Source organism: Mobula birostris, chromosome 9, assembly GCF_030028105.1.
Source record: "Mobula birostris isolate sMobBir1 chromosome 9, sMobBir1.hap1, whole genome shotgun sequence".
Taxonomy (NCBI): Eukaryota; Metazoa; Chordata; class Chondrichthyes; order Myliobatiformes; family Myliobatidae; genus Mobula; species Mobula birostris.
The window spans coordinates 38089014-38107270 of NC_092378.1; the positions used below are offsets into that span (position 1 = coordinate 38089014).

Sequence of the window (18257 nt, forward strand, 5' to 3'; positions counted from 1 at the left end):
GCATTGCAAAGTGTTAAGGGATATATTAGAGCAAAAAGAAGATGCACAAGAAAGCGAGCATTTCATCAATATTGATTTCTCACCAGGTGAAGTCATTGTGGGTGAATATCAGAATTCAGTTAATCATCTGATGAGGAGTAAACCATGTGTATATTCCTACATTTGGAAATCTAAAACATCAAAGTATTTAAGCATAACGCAAACTAGCCTGTGAAGAACACCCTATAAGTTAAAATATCTATTTGTAGAACATGTGGATATATGGGACTGCAGGAGGCTTAGAAATGCAATCTGATGATTTTGCACATATCTATTTAGCAAGATTCAATATAAAGGCTTTTTAAGGAGATGAAATGAAAACAACAGTCTGTGGAGAATCTTTGGAACCCCCATCACAGCCAAAAGACTGGTGTCATGAATTTTATAGTGAGTTCTAACATTTAATGGCAGGTTCTGTTATTTCTATTCTGTCTGTAACAGTGCCCTGGATTTCTACAGACATTCCTGGTATAGTTTACCGGCTATGCCTCACTAAGCCAATTTGACTGCAAATGTCTACCACCAAGCTCTCTGAATCCAACTTGACCATATAAGTATTGTCCTTTCCATTTCCCAGTCACCCCCATTTCCATTATCCAGAGGGTATGGATGTCCTTTGGTTCCTGGAATAGTCATTCTTGGTAACAAAGCCATTTTCAAAGTGTTTTCTCATTTGAGCTGAGGCAGGAGAAGATTTCAGAATTTGAGCTTTGAATGGAATTCAAATGGATTTAAATGAAAATAGTCTTGAGTATTGATCAGAGTGAAAGCTGAACCTCATGCAGGGTTAAATATGACATCAAGACCAAGAAGAGTCTGATTCAGTTTCAGCCAATGACTAGAAAGGAAGATGGAACTAGTGGCAAGATGATAAAGCTTGTGATGGGAACTGAAAGTATTGAAAGTATTGGCCTCATTGATATTTAATTGAAGGAATTTTCTTCTCACATGGAGAGATAACCCTTGTTTTCTAATGAAGTTGCCAAGGTGAGCCATGGAGATAAGCAATAGGAGGGGCTAAGGAAAGATCCATGATGAGCATGTGATAATGGAACCTGTTTGGAAAGAAAAGTCATGAACGTCAATTTAATGGCTATGACTGGAAAGGTTAGAATGGATCTGGATTTGTATCATCTCATCCTGTTGAACAACACTGGACAGTGTTGGTGGGAGGTGTGCTGTTGTCAACCATAACAAAAAGATGATGAAAAGTCTGAGAAACAAGAGAAGGAAATACATTTATCACAATCACATAGGCTGCTATTAATTGCCTTGACTAGAGCTATTCTTGCAAGGTGACAGAAATCTGAGCAAAGGAACTCAAGAATGGTGTTCTGGGCAGGAATGATGGCAAAGTCCAAGGTCCTTTATGAGGAAAGGTTGATGACGACACATTTTAAAATGAAGGGAGTGGTATCTGGGAAAAGAAAATTACCATCAACATCAAAAAAACAAAGTAGTGTAAGGTGGGATATGGTGAAAGGATTATGACAAGGATTGCATGATTGGGAAATAGGAGAGACAGAAGTTACAAGAGCTTGATTGGAGCTGTAAGGATGCGGGGAGAGAAGGGAAGAGATGGATATGAACATCATTACAGGTTTGTCCTATTGACAAGGGCAAGAGGAAAAACCAGCAGAGCATAGTATTATCCCAGATGTGATGACAGAGCTATTCGTGAGCTAGTATTTATTATTTGGAGGTGTTCGGGAGAAGGGATGGCAAGCAGGGGCCAGTCAATGGGGCGGGGTGCGGCTAATGGCTAATAGAATGATCTAATAATATTGGTAAGCAGATTGACAGATACATGTAGAATCCAGAAGTGATTCTTTCAGATCCAATAGCATATACTGAAAGCAGTTTTCTACTATACCTATTCCAATTGGGTGTTAATATTGGGGATTGCACTAGGGAAACTGACAGGATGACACATAGTAATAGCTTTATCGGTGATATGGGTGTCAATGAAAGCAAGGGCCTGGTTGAGATTGCCGAGCTGCAGAGATGTGGGGGCAAATTGAGTGGCAAAGGTCAGACAACTGAAAGATCAATAAACTGAGAGGTCAATAACCTGAAACACTAAGCCAGATTTTGGCATGAAAAGCCAACACTTCCACACACAATGAGCAGTATTCTCCTGTTGAACTGCCAGGAAGTTGAAGAGTTCCATGCATGTGTGCACAAAAACTGAAAACTCAGCTGTGTCGAGTTATTTGCAGGGTTTTTCACAACTCTGTTCTATTGCTGGAATACTCTAGTGAGGAAGGAGCAGGTTGAGGCTAGTATTTTCAGAGTCAGATTTTATTTACCTGACTTTTGTAATTTAGTTTTAACTGAATTTAGGTTATTACATTTTTAATAGACTTAAAATGCTTTTATAGGTTCTGAACATCAGGCAGCTGTAGTAATGGATAAACCTAGAGCTATAGCTGAGTAGATAGTTGGATTCCTGAGCTGGACTTGCTCTGACTCCACTGACTAGGTAATGGGATTGACACCTGCTAGGTCCTGCTATGCTACAAAGCCTCACTACCCAGCCTGGAGCCAGCTCCTATATACCAACTCTTCACAGGCACAATGCTAGCATGATCTCTTTATATTGGTCAGCAGTGAGTATAGGTGGATTATTGCTAACTGCAAGTCCTGGGGCGTTTACTTGTTTCTATTCAGAAACTGTCTGAATCGCCGAGCATTTTCAACCATTTCTGCTTTTGGGAGCAAGTTAAATTTGGAGAGCTTGGGAGTAAACACAGAGGATATAGTGTTGATGGGAAGAAGGTGGATGTGATGGGGGGGATCATAAACAGGGATGTCCCCATCTGTGACTGGAAATGGCAAGGTAACTTGAGACGGCAATGATGGCTGAAGATATCCATTTTGTTGAGTTTCAATGGAAACAGGGAGAGATTAAAGGAAGATAAGGCTTGAGAACACAAAGAACAAAGTAATTGAATTCAGACAAGGATAAAAAGATTGTAAGATTCAGAGGCTGTTGGGAGAAGAAGGCATTGAAGATGTATGAGTGAGAACATATTTGCTTGGAAAGGTGTTATAGAATCAATGTCAACAGAATGTAAATGAGATTAATTAAGGCAGTTATGACAATGTGTTCTGTAATAACCAATATTATCCAAGATTGTACTTTCAGAAAATCCTGCCTGAAGACCAATGGACCTGTCACCGATAACTTTACTTAATGGGCAAGTGATGTGCCAAATGAAACAAAAAGGTATTTTTTAACAAATTAAATAATTCAGCAGCCAGAAGAAATTAAAGAGGCATGATTGTTATCGGTGGTGAAGAATACCATCAGATTCATACAGTGAAATGCATTTGTGTTAACAACCGACACAACCAAGGATGTGCTGGGGACAACTCGCAGGTGTTGCCACACAATCTGGCACCAGCATAGCATACCCAGAGCGTTTAGCAGAAGAATACAAGCAGCAACAACAAAACAAAGCAAGACAACGGTGGCAAAACAAGCCCCATTCCCAGCCTTCCACTCATATACCCACTCACACACACAGACAGGCCTCCAACACCAGGACAGGTCTCCTCCACGCTTTCAGTCCTTGGCCCACAACTCTCAACTCTCTCGGAATTGACGTCTGGACAAGCCAATCCGAGGGCTTCGACCTTTGGACCTCTACCTCTATAGTCATCAATTTCAGTTTTTGACATTTGGGCTTCTACCTCCAGCCTCTCCGTGCTCTGGATTTCAAACATTGGCTTTGCACACCGGACTCTGCTGACCTGTGTATTGACCTCAGGACTCACTGACCTTCATGCCTTTACCTCAGGACTCGCCCATCACAGGCTTGAGATTTAAGCTTCAACTTCACAGATTCAGATTCACATGGGCCTCCAACTCTGGGACTCACCAACCTGAGGGGATGGTCACTGGCCCTCATGACTTCCGTCCGTGTAGTCCTTCAAATTGGGACTCACTGACCTCCTCAGCACCTACCTACCCAATCTCTGGGTCGAATGCAGAGTGAACCTTCCTTGGACTCTGAACACCTGACTCTTCATTTACAGCCCCGACCTCTAACTCTCCTCATTCCTGTCCATAAGCCCTAAGCTGATCCCTAATTCTGCCCCCAAAACCATCCCTATGAACCCTAAAAAAATCAACTGTCAGAGCCACAACATTAATGGACCTCGGCACCATTTTGACTGGACTTAGAAAGGACAGCTACCTAGAAAGTTAAAATCCTGCCAACAAAGCAGTTCAAGGTATAAAGCCTACAGCTGTGTAGTTGAATTTATGCAGCGTGTCACATAATCTCATGAAGGAAAATTAGGAGAAACCTAGAGGAATAACATAAAATAATAATCATCAATTGGTGTACATTGCAATTGGATGGGGCATGCATATCCAGACTGAGCTAGTGTGTGGACATGTGATTACAGCAAAGACTGAAATGATGTAGCACTACATTTCAAGTTGCACATGTAGTGCAAACCATTTACTCATCAATAAGCTGCACATTCATGCTTGTTTTAAGCTTTTCTTGAACTACCTGGTAATCACAATCCAAGAGCAGAAATGAGAGCTAATGTTTGTGATTTCAGGGCAATCTTTGTCTGATAATGTGACAAAAGAACCAATGCATTCATGGCAAAACTATAATAAGTAAGAAACCAGTTCTCACTGACTCAAAAGAAAATGTCATTGGCCCAATACAATTGCATTCTCCTCAATCGTAATGAGTGGATAAATCTATAGTGATAAGCTATTGCTTTTAATGCCGTGACATGGGAAAGTGGAGGCAGGGTAATGTACAGATTTAAATGACAAGTACAGAAATCTCAGGTATCTGCACTTGACCTTTACGGTTCCCAGCATTGCCAAATTCACCACCTACATCTTGACAGGTTGTCATTGATCATACAGTGAACTGAACCAGCTATGCTAACACAATATCTGCAGAACTGATGAACAGATTGGCTAATGGCTCATCCCATTAAAGCTTCTCTGGAGGTACAAAATCAGAAATTTGATGGGCCACCGATCTGCTGCTTGGATCATCACAGCAGCAACAATGATCAAGAAACTTTATGTCCAGCACAGATGTTAATTTTACCTGGTTTCTTCAACTGAGCACAATACTGACCACCTCACAACACATAAAAGCAGACATGATGAAAAGCGTTGACAGTGGCAGCCTACATGCTAGAGTCAATAATCAAAGAGGAAATTGCAAGTCCTCAAGCAAAGTTGAAAATATCATCAAACCTAGTCAGCATGATTTTATGATTTTATGCAGTAAGTCATCACAGTGAATGGTGGTGCTGGCTCAAAGGGCCGAATGGCCTACTCCTGCACCTATTGTCTATTGTCATACTTGACAAATTTGCTTAAAATCCTTTGAGACTGTGTCAGCAATCCACCTCTCGAATCAACCCCATCAATCCCTTTCCCTATTTACTGTATTCATTATAATTTACTTACCAATTCACCTACTGGACAGCATATGGGAAGAAAACTGAGCAACCAAGGGAAATCAGTACAATGGCAGGAAGAACGTGCAGGGTGCACACAGATAGCAGCAGAGGTTAGAACCAAACCAAGGTTGCTCGAGCTGTGAGACAGCTTCAAAGCCTCTGTGCAGCCCATCTTACTTTGACAAGACTGGGAACTCCTATGGAACAGACAAGGTTAAGATTGTGATGGTGGGAATGGCTGGGAGGTAACACAGGGAAGGTAAAATATTCAGTTGAAAGATGTAGAAGTTCTGTGGTGTAAAGTGTTTTTACGCTGCATCAGCCATAGAGAATAATAGCTCACGGTGATCACTAGAACAAGGAAGATAGAATGTTGTAACATGATGAGCTGAATATCCTTCAAAATCTAGAGATCCTGATCTGATGTTGCACGGTGCCTGAGCAAGCTAAACGTCCATTGTCACATGGAGTACCTGACATATTTAGCAAGAAATAATGTTACCAAGTTGGCTGAACAACAAAACAGAACAATCCAGTGAGAAGGCACAGCAGACCAGGAAGTAAACAGCTCAAATGTTTATCTCTTGAAATATGACCAGAGTAAGGATTGGAACATAAGTGTATATCAAGGAAGAAAATGAAATATTTACTGTATGAGGAAACTTGACTCCAGTTTACTGGAGGAGAGAGGCAATGGGAACTCTAAATAGTTCACTGGTTCTTCCATTATCCTCCCATCAACTAATATTGTCACTGCGTTCAACGTCCCAGACTCACAGAGGCATATACCTCCCTTCATAATTAGCTCCCTCTCTGTATCTGAAAGCTTAGACCACTCCTCCCCTCCCACTGACACACACATAGACAAGAGTCTCCACACTCACACATCAATTACTTTCTACAGTGTCAGAAACCAAGAGGTGACGGCAGCACCACTATGCAATGCCACTGAAGAAATTCTGGAGGTGGAAACACACCCTGTATCACACCATCTGAGTCAATTGAACTCCAGCTCTTTTGCTTGCACCCTGTGGGTTGCAAACAACAGATTAGAGGATGTATTTTCATAGGATAGTACTGACATTACTGGATTGCATTCAGTCAAGAGACAACTGGAATATTATTTGCTAGCTCAACAAAGGAGGCTAGCTCACTCGTCCTGCTCCACAAGATTCAAATGGTAAGCATTCAGGAAAAGGCTTCATGGATTCAGAGTGAAAGCTTTGTGCACTATCTGCCCTACCTGACTAAATGCATGAGGCTGATAAGACGAAGCTGTTTTCTGCTGCAACCAGACATGTGAGATCAAGCAGAATCATCCCACTCTGGGGATGATAAACAATTGTGCCGACTGCTGTTGACAGCTCTCCATTATCATGCCCAATGACTTCAGCTTCAACAGAGACAGATGGGGAAATTATTCAAGGTCTTTGAGGAGAATTGGGCTGATAACATCAGAGTTCTGTAAATTATTGTTTGGGAGAAGACTATTGTCAGAGTAGAGCAGAGGGATGCTACCAGGAGTAGTCATTTGCCTGCATACAGCAAGACCTAAACAACATTCATGAATGGGTTCATAAGTGGCAAATGATACGTGCACATTGATAGCGAGTTTGGGAGCATGTCAGAGACTGGGGTTCCTGTAGTGAGCCTCCTGTCCTTTAGCTACTTCTGACACCTCAAAGACTCCTCACTATCCAAAAGGTAAGAAATTGGAAATGTTCTCTCCATTTGCAAGGGTGAGTTCAGTTCAACAGCATTCAATCAGTACCAAATCATCAATTACAAAGCAACTCATGTAGCACTCACCACCCTAAACATTCACTGTTTCCACCACTGCCACACCACAGTTGGTATCTACAAAATGCATAGTTATTTGATGAGCTAACCTGACTGCACCCTACCAGTCAGGAGGACAAGGACGGCAAGCACATAGGAATGCAAATATTGTATCTGCATTCTCCTTTTCAAGTTGCACACCGTCATGATTTGGAAATATAATGGCTGCGCCATTATTATCTACTCTCTCTCTCTCTCACACTTGCTGCTCCCAGAAGAAAGTCCCTCAATTTGAATGGTCTCTCTCCCTCTCCTTTGCTGCTGTCGGAGGATGGTGCCAGAGTCCTGGGTCTTGGGCGGCATTTGATCAGCATGGTTTGCGGATCGGACTCTGTGGTTCACGTTATGATGTGTTTCTGGTTTCTGGTCATTCCCTTTTTGTTGCTATTTTGTGCAATTTGAATCAGGGCGGCCTGCAGACGGTGAACAGCGCAGAGCTGGTTTGAACTGAACTGAGCAGAACTGAATATGTCTGGACTCATTTGATGATGACTTTGTGGGTTGATGTTTCATACTCTGTTTTCGCTCATTTTATTTGCCACTTGTACATTTTTTTAAATGTGGGGCGGGGGGGAAGGTTTGATGTTTTCCTTGAATAGGTTCCATGGTTTTCTTCGTTTCGTGGGTGTCTGTGAGAATACGAATCTCAGGGTTGTATACTGCATACATTTTGATAATAAATGCACTTTGAATCTTTGAACTAGATACAAGTTCTAAAACTCTCCCCCCACCAACATGGGGCAGTATCTTGACCAAAAGAAACTACAGTTATCAAGAAACTTCTCAATGACAATTATCAGGGTCAGTAAATAATTCCTTTACTGATGACTGTTCTCTAAAATGACTAAAGATAATTATTTCTCTGATGAGAGAAAATTCCCACAGTCTTCAGAAGCAAACCTTGTCAGGGCGGGTGGGGGTTTGGAAGGTTTAATGGTAGCTGTACACCTAGCTCACAGCAAACCTGTGCCCACTGTCTACAACTTCTCTTTCCTGAATCTCACAGTTCCAGAATGTTTTTTTTTCTCTTTTTTCTCTAATAGGCATCATTCATCTGATGACTAGCTGGCTCCAAAATAACTGTCTCACCTCAACTACCTGGGTATATCTTATCACTTGATTCTCTCTATCACTTCAGTCTCTGCAAATTCAACTACTTGTTCTCAGTTTTCAGGATCTGATAAAGGATCAGTGATCTGAAATACTCCTCTGTTTCATCCTCTACAGATCCTCTTCTGATTCACCTGCTGTAAATCTCCTGCATTTTCTTCTTGTACATCACACTCATCTACCGCCCACTCTGGTGAACTTGGAGCAGACTGTCAGTGGTGAGAAGCATGGAAATATAGTGGTACAACAGTACAGCCAATATGGACAGCAAGCACAATGGATAAGCACCATGGCAGGCATGCAAGCTAACACCATAGTTAATAATTTTAACTTCATAATTTATATTTAATATTTCAAGGTCATGAAGCCAATAAGCAGTCATTTTAAATGTTCAAATTCAAATTACTGTATTGGTTCATAAGAAACAGACAAATGCATGCATACTGTGTTCCCTTTTTAAAAACTGAACACTTTATCAGCCTTGGTAACATCAAGGAAGGATCTAACTAATAAAAGACTGGAGGCAAGGACTTCTGTTCACTTGAAGCAAGGTACCTGATTACCCCCATCTTTGATGCCGCCCTCTCCCATATGGACAATATAGATATCTTGCCTATTATTAAAATTGTATCATAATATTTGGAAACTCTTCCATCTTGTGATCCTCTAATTAAATACAAATGCAATCCTCCATTCTCAGCCAAAAGTTAGGATGTTTGGAGACAGTGATGACAACTCCCTGACCTTTAGCATATCCTTGAACAAGGAGCAAATGATATGGGAAAGTATTTAATTGAAGGAGGGCTAATTATTATGCTATTAGGCAGGAACTTGGGAGCGTAAATTGGGAACAGATGTTCTCAGGGAAACATAAAACAGAATGTGGAGGTTGTTTAGGGAGCACTTACTTTAGGTTCTGGATAGGTTTGTCCCATTGAGACAGGGAAAGGATAGTAGGCTGAAGGAAACATTGTTGACAAGTGAGATGGAACATTTAGTCAAGAGGAAGAATGAATCAAGTTTCAGGGAGCAAAGATCAGACAGGTCTTTTAAGAATCAAAAGGAGCTGAAGAAGAGAATTAAGAGAGCTAGAAGGGCCATGGGAAGGCTTTGGCAAGTAAGATTAGGAAAAACCCCAAAGTTTTCTACACATTCGTGAGGAACAGGATGACCATAGTAAGGGTAGGACTGATCGGGGACAAAAATGGCAACATTCCTGGAATGGGAGGAGATAGCAGAGTTCCTTATTGAACACTTAACTTTAATATTTACTAGTAAGAGAGACCTTGATGAATGTGAGAATATGATGAGTGAACAGTAGAACAGATAAATGAGCTGGAATATATTGAGATTAAGAAAGAGGCAGTGCTGGAATTTTTGAAAAACATTAGGTGTCCCAGGGCTGGATGGGATATACACCAGGTTACAACGAGAAGAGATTGATAGGTCATTGGCGATGATTCTTGTTTCCTCATTGGCCACAGGAGTAGTACCAGAAGATTTGAGGACGACAAATATTATTCCTTTGTTCAAAAAAAGTAACAGGAATAATCATTGGAATTATAGACCAGCAAGACTTACATCAATGGAGAAAAACTATGAGAAAGAATTCTTAGAAAGAGGATTTATGAACAGTTGGAGAAGCATAGTCTGATTAGAAATAGTCAGCATGGCTTTGTGAGGGGCAGACTGTGCCTTGTGGCCTGATTTAACTCTTTGAGGAAGTGACAAAACAAACTGATGAAGTTAGAATGGAGGATGTGGGTGTAAATGGATTTTAGTAAGGCAAGGTTTCCTATGGTAGGCTCATTGAGAAAGTCAGGAGGCATGGGATAAGGGAAACCTGGCTACGTGGATTCAGAAAAGGTTTGCCCACAGAAGACAGAGGGTGATAGTAGATGAAACGTATTCTGCCTGGAAGTCCACAACTAGGGCTGTTCAGTGGGGCTCTGTTCCAGGACCCCTGGGCTTTGTGATTTTTATAAATGACTTAGGTGAGGAAGTGGAAGGGTGGATTAGTAAGTTTTCAGATGATATGAAGTTTGGTGGTGTTGTGGATAGTGTAAAACGTTGCCATAGGTTACAATGAGACATTGACAGGATGTAATACTGGACAGATTGAGTTCAATCCAGAAAAATGTGAAGTGATAAACAGGGAAGTCGGAGCTTGATGGCAGGGTACAAAGTTAATGGCAGGATTCTTAGCAGTGTGGATAAACAGAGGGATCTTGGGGTCCAAGTTCATTGATTCCTCAAAGTTGCCAAGCAAGTTGATAAGAAGACATTCGTGTTATTAGTCGGGAGACCGAGTTCAAGAGCGATGAGGTAATGATGCAGCTTTATAAAACTCTGGTTAGACCACAGATGGAGTATCGTGTCCAGTTCTCGTCACCTCATTATAGAAAGGACATGGAAGCTTTAGAGAGGGTGCAGAGGAGATTTACCACGATACCACCTGGATTATAGAGCATATTTTGTGACAAGAGGTTGAGCAAGCTAGTGCTTTTCTCTTTGGAGCAAAGGAGGATGAGAAGCAATTTGATAGAGGTGTTTAAGATGATAACAGGCACTGATAGAGTGGACAGCCAGCCAGTATCTTATTCCCCAAGGTGGCAATGGGTGTAATTTTATGGTGACTGGAAGAAAGTAAAGGGCAGGTTTCATAAGTTTTTTTTTTTACACAGAGACTGGAAAGTGCATGGAACACCCTGCCAGGGATGGTGGTAAAGGCAGATATGTTAGGGACATTTAAAAGCCTCTTATATAAGCACATGGATGAAAGGAAAATGGTGGCTATGTGGGAGGGGAGGGTTAGATTGATCTTGGAAAAAGTTCAAACATTGACATAACATTGTGGGCAAAGAGGTAGTACTATGCTGTACTGTTCTAAGTTCTATTATGGTGTTAATGAAAAGTGGCCCAATGATTGCATGAGACTAGGTAGATGAACAGTCTAAATTTAAAAGTCTTGGACTTCTTAACTTGGAATCTCACAGGAATTTAGAAGGTTGAGAGGGGATCTCATTGAAACCTTTCAAATGCTGAAAGGCCTATAAAGAGTAGATGTGGAAAGGATGTTTCCCATGATGGGGAAGTCTAGAACAAGAGGGCACAGCTCAGGATAGAGGGGTGTCCAATTAAAACAGAGATGCGGAGAAATTTCTTTAGCCAGAGGGTGGTGAATTTGTGCAAATTTGTTAACACAGGCAGCTGTGGAGGCCAGGTCATTAGGTATATTTATGGCAGAGCTTGACAGGTTCTTGATTGGAAACAGCATCAAAGGTTACAAGGAGAAGGCCAGGGAGTGGGGCTGAGAAGGAGAAAAAGGATCAGCCATGATTGAATGGTGGAGCAGACTTGATGGGCTAAATGGCCTAATTCTGCTCCTATGTCTTATGATCTTATGGTCTTAACTAAGGAAACCACACCATCCTGGAGGAAGCCTTAAAATGAATGGAGTATAGGGCGGGATCACCCACTAGGATGGATTGAGAAACCCATCAATACAGGCTGTTTGACTGAAGGAAATTCTTGATGGGGTCCCTGTTAATTCAAAACCACAATGTTGCAGATGCTGGAAGTCTGAAACAAAAACAGAAATTGCTGGAAATGCTCAGTAGGTCAGACAGTATCTGCGGAGAGAGAAAAAGAGTTAATATTTCAGGTTGATGACTTTTCCTTGTCAGAAAGGACTATCATGGCTTTTTCTCCCACACTGCGTTGTGCTCCAATCTTTTGCGCTTGATGAAGTTTGAGACTCAGATCCTGAGTAATGCATTTCTTGTTCAGTGGTCAGAGCAACTTATTAGTACTTGTTAATGATATAGTGATACCTTTCTTTCCTTTGTATGACATGGAATTCAGAAGCTCTTCTTTGGAACCTTAGATGGATCCATCCTGAAAGCAACTTTGAAATGAAAGAAAGACTTGCACTTACCTGTGATTACATTAGTTTCAAATGAGATTGTTGAATTGTATGAATAACTACATTATATGCATGTAATAATAAGACCTGGCATTGATTTCGTTTGTGAGGAAGTTATGCTGCTTCTTACTACCCAAAACATAGTTGCAGACAATAATGGAACCATCGGTTTGCACCTTTATGGAATTCCAAAAGAAAATCATTCAAAGACTCTGGTTATTGGGAACAATTGCAGAGGCACATTTGGGAGATGTTCATAAGCACAGATATAGTGAGTTAAGTTGGTGGGCTCTTTCAGACAGTTATCTGTTAAATTGTAACATGTCTCTTAAACTATTGTACAATTGTGAGTAGAGAAATGTCGTTGTGTAGTGAAGTTTTACATGGGTCACTCTTTTGTAGATGGAACAGTATTTGAGTGTCTATGAGGAGAAGCTGATTGCTGGATGTTTCCTGTTGCATGCAACTCTGGGAAGCCACGTGGGAAATGTAATGCCTTGTACCAGTGTGGTTTCTTGTCATGGAGCATTGGCTTTGGAAATAATGGGGGAGGCTGTCAGTCCTGCTCTTTGGTTCCCTTGATATAAATATCAGGGAAATCACATGGGACGGCTTCCCTTCTATATCGTGCTTTGTTCACTTCAAAGAATACCTTACTGCGTCTGATGTTGAGGCTTTCTGCCTCATTATCTAAGTTCTCCTGCACTTACTCATATACCTCAAGCAAGGGATCTGTTCTCTCCCTGGATGCAGCAGTTAATGAACAATGAACCCTATTTGGTCAGTAGCAGAGGGTAGATCCTGATTGGTGCAGGCAATGAAACCTCAACCAAAGGAAGCTAATGGCAGCTACATCTAAGCCTGTGATCTTGGAGAGGCCTCAATCTCATCTGGCAAAACAGTCCTATCATTGACATTCACCATGCTGTCTGCATGTGGAGACCACAGCTTGACTTCTCAGGTAGAAACTCAAATCCCCATAGCGTGACATCCACAAATGAGATCACTTCTATACTTTGCCTTCAGCGTCCTACGATACCTGATCGATAGCCATTAATTATCCAGCAGATCCAACAAGAGCACTAAGGGAGCATTCAGAGTAAAGATGGTTGAAATGTTCAAATGGCAGTATAGTTCCGTGGACAAAAGGAGCATATTTCAGATTGATTAGCCACTTTGCAGAGTATCATGGAACAGACTGCAGACACAATGGCTCTTTAAGTATCAATAACAATCTAAATGCTGCTAGAAGGCATGGTTGTGATGACAGGGACCAACAAGTGGTGCTACTCAAGACAACATAGCCCAGTCTCACTCAGTATGGCATTGTGTGAGAAATGGCATCACTTGAGGCATGTCTGATGATAAATCGCATCATCATTGCAGCTGCTGTCTTGATGGGAAGTGGTCTGTTGAATTCTGAAATTGGCAAGAAATGATCCAGAAAATATTATCAATGTGTTTTTCTCTGGAAATCAGCTGGAAGCTTACTAAAGCAGTCATTACTGAAATATGTGTCCTTCATGAAAGGAAACAGCTCCACTGGATTGAATTTCTAGGCCCAAATATTGCTTGTCTGGCCCATGAAAGCTGAATTCATGGGGAAGCTCCAGATGCAAGAGCTCAAACACAGTCATTTACTCAATGTTTTTCAAAATATAAGTGTCAAACATAAATTTCAATTTCAAGATTTAAGAAAATAGATTTTTAAAATCTTTTTGCAATTATACATTGGACATACAACAAAAAGGAACAGGGTTTGCAATGACCACAAAACAGAGTTCATTTCTCATGTCAAATTCTATAACCAAATTGTATTTTAGTGAGGGTAAAGTGATTTATAAACATATAACCATTACAGCATGGAAACAGGCCATCTCGGTCCTTCTAGTCCGTGCCGAACTCCTACTCTCACCTAGTCCCACCGACCTGCAGTCAGTCCATAACCCTTCATTCCCTTCCTGTCCATATATCTATCCAATTTAACTTTAAACGACAACATCAAACCCGCCTCATCCACTTCTGCAGGAAGCTCATTCCACACAGCCACCACTCACTGAGTAAAGAAGTTCCCCCTCATGTTACCCCTAAACTTTTGCCCTTTAACTCTCAACTCATGTCCTCTTGTTTGAATCTTCCCCACTCTCAATGGAAAAAACCTATCCACGTCTACTCTATCAACTCTATCCCCCTCATAATTTTAAACACCTCTATCAAGTCCCCTCTCAACCTTCTTCGCTCCAAAGAATAAAGACCTAACTTGTTCAACCTTTAAAATTTAAAGTTTAAAATTTAAAATTTAAAATTTGAATTTCTTACTAGTCTCAAATACTGACCAAGAAAACATCAACTTAATCTTAACTAACTACTAGTTAATTACTGACATCTTTGGCAAAAGACTGCTTCAATGCTATGGAAAGATAAAAAACAGAAACCCCTGAATTTACCCTTCAGAATTAGTTAATACCACTGAACTAATATGTTCAATGGAGTCTAGAGTACATATATCAATTTGACAAGACTGTACAGACTGCCCTTGTCGAATTACAAACAAGCAGCATCTGGGTTTTCTCTACTTCAAATGTTCCTTCAAGAAAAGAGGCATTAGAATGAATGGGAGGGTACTATTAAGGTCACTGAACTCACTATAAGCTGTGTCATTGAAATTTCCCAGTACAAACAGGACATTCCAGTTTTTTTCAAAATGTGATTCGCAATACAGTGACGGAGAAAGTGAGCCTACCCTATTCATGGACTTGCAATTAAAATACAATTTCAGTCAATAATTTCACATTCTAAATTTTAAAAGAACTACCATAAATACCTTATATTGTACTCTACATTTAAAAAAATAGGATATATATGTGATAACCAGTATTTCTGGTTATCATGCTGTTTGCATGGGCATTCTGACAGCACTTTAAGTGTTCGATGGAATTTAATTATCCAAACTACTGCAGCATATACAAATCACTTACCCTCATTCTCTTCATGTGAAATTTTATAATGCCTTCCTAAAATACTTCTATTTGGGAGGAACTCCATTAATTCCCTTTGAAGACAGACAATAGAGCAGCTAGGAGTTAAGATTTGGTGATTTGTGGAAACAAAACAGTTTTTTTCCCCCTTTGCACAACTAAAAATATCCAGCTTCAGCAGTAGGAGCTAACTGAGAGCAAGGGTTACTCTCAGAGGCAGAACAGTCAAATGGTTTTGTGGAAGAAGATCTGTTGTCATTTGCATTTTGCATTTTGTTTCTGCCATATCATGGATATTAAAAATACTTCTAATCCAAAGGGAACAGACAATAAAGAACATAGGCAAAACTGACACTTAAGCTGTTCGCTGGTATAGATCTGCTGCAGTTGGGTATAATCTACAGTTGAAATGCTAGAAAGGTACAGCAAACGTAGACATGAGAAGCTATTTAGCATATTGTGTCTGTGTCAGTGAAAAAAGGACTACCAGCTTTCCAGCTGCAGACACACAGTCTTGCAGTTCTTGACTCCTTAAGTACACATCCAAGAATTTTTTAAAGTAGTGGTGAGGATTGGAGCCTTTACTCTTCTTTGAAGCAGCCATTTCCAAAGCCTTATCATCAATTTTCCTCATCTCCCTCTAATCTCTCTACCAGTTACTTCAATCTATCCTTAACTGGTTTTGATCTCTTTATTAAGGGTAGCAGGTTCCTCCAGTTTATTGAGGTCACTCATAATTGAAAGTATTTGCATTAAATTTCTCTTCAGTTCCCTGTATTCCACATATAAAAAAACAACATAAGCTTATCCAATCTAACCTCATAGTTAAAGTATCCCAGTCCTGGCAACATCCATGAAATCTGCTCTGCATCCCCCCCACCCCAAAGCAATTACATTTTTCTTATAATATTGTGACCAAAACTGTGTGTGGTACTCAAGCTATAGTCTACCTGCAGTTCTAGCATAACCTTATATTCAATGCCTCAGCTAATAAAGGAAAATATCCAACAGGTGTACACAACCATCTTATTGAACTACCTTTTCTATCTTTAAAGACAAACTCATGAAGAAATGTTTGCTCCTGCACACTGTTCATTATTTTTTCATTTCACCTCACAATTTCCTGCATTAAATTCCTTTCGCCAACTAATCAGAACATCTATATCATCTTTTAGTCTAAGACTTACTTCCACACCAAAAGTCACATGGTCAATCTTGGTCATAGCCACTTGGTTATTTAAGTTGACTGCAAATATCAACCTTTGGTGTCATTCAAATTAACAAATAATAGAATAGTGAATATTCATTGATAATAGGATATAAATTAAAATTGGACAACTCCAAGAGACAGGTGTATGAGCTTTAATTGCATTATTTGTGGCTATCTCAGTGTTTGCAAATATAGGTACACATGTTTTAAACTGCTGCCCAGCACTAAATTCCACACCAATTGATGAAATCTAGAAACCACCTAGATGAATAATGTTCAAGCTGTTGACTGCTTCTGTTTTGTTTACAAAAAAACATCATGATCACAATTAACAGTTGAAGTTCAATTCTCAATAATGCCATCTTTTATCTAATAGATCTGGTAGTACAGAGTAATTTTTATCATTACCAGTATGATGATAGTCCGATTAATTTTGCTATCTGGATCTGGGGCAAGAAGAAGATTTAAAGTAGTCTATAATTGTAAGCACTTAAGAATGTACGTTTGTTTAATGATCATCCATTATTAAAATCAAGGTCATTACCTTTTGTATTAGTCACAGAAGTTTCAAGACCCAGCAACATTTAGGGCTTAAATTCATCACCAGCTACAGAAGCTAGTATGTTTGTGGAACAAATCTACCTGACAAGTATTCAAAGTTTCACTTAAATGCAAGAACTAAAGCATAAAACCAATGCTTGGTTCAGATATTGCAATTGCTTTTAATTTGTAGAAAAGTGTAAAATACCATGTCAATTCATTGTGCTTCAGACTGTAATCATTACAATGCATCCATGCTAGCAGAAGAGCAAAGGTTCATGCAAAGATTTTATTTGTTGTGGCTTGTGAATATTCGATCACAGAAGTACTTGATTATGGTTACTGGCAATTCTAGAAAGCGCAGACTTCAAATGCAAAAATTAAAAGTAACTGCTTGACTGACAGGTCAAGGCCATGATAAAATTTGCAATGAGTAAGTGCAAGACCCTTCTGGTATTATAATATGGTGCTACATATAAACTTTATTGGTTTCCTTTCTGAATTTGTGGGTAATGAAATTCATTATCTAAGTTCACTGCAATGACCATATTACATTCACATCACCTTGGATTCTTACTAGCTTCGTCCTTTTCCTTGTCAGTCAAGCACAAGTTTCCATGAGCCTTAAGGCTCAGTTCAATACAACTGAGTTTCAATTATAACAGATATGTGAACTTGTGATTTTAGAAAAGGAGGCCACAAATTAGACCAATTTTTCATCCCATTAAATAAATACTGGAAATAAAGTTTAATGACATAAAACGTACACATTATACATTTTCAAATGTTTCTAACGAGTCACTGTCCTTTGATGCAACTTTCTTGTTTTGTATTTGGGAGAAGAAATAACAATTATAGATGGAATTGCTTCAAAGCCCAATAATTAGCATCTTTTTAATTGATGGAGGAGTCACAACAGGAAATGAGAAATATAAAAGCAAGTATCATTGGTTAAGTAGGGTGGAGATGAGAAACCTTTTAATTTGTGACCTTACCACAAAGATAATATATACATAAAGCGTTAGCACTAACAAAGGAAGTGGAAGTAAAGGTTTACCCATGTGTAGCCGCCGTTTCACCCGCTTGTCCACATCAGCTACTGACGTGGCATTGTACTCAGAGCTCTCAATTGCAGCCTCATCCTTCTCTAAAACACAAGTAAGGG

The 18257-nt window shown here is 40.0% G+C and overlaps 1 protein-coding gene across 3 annotated transcripts in view; it reads right to left on the bottom strand.

Annotated features, from left to right (window-relative positions):
* Positions 1-18257, bottom strand: part of scube1 (signal peptide, CUB domain, EGF-like 1) — a 269935-nt gene that overhangs the window by 94462 nt on the left and 157216 nt on the right. For 2 of the 3 annotated variants that reach the window (XM_072267854.1, XM_072267852.1), the window contains one exon: positions 18150-18239. The exons of the other annotated variant lie outside the window; for it this stretch is intronic. In XM_072267854.1, coding sequence (XP_072123955.1) covers positions 18150-18239 — 90 coding nt within the window. The remainder of the gene's footprint in view (positions 1-18149; positions 18240-18257) is intronic. 3 annotated transcript variants of the gene reach the window in all.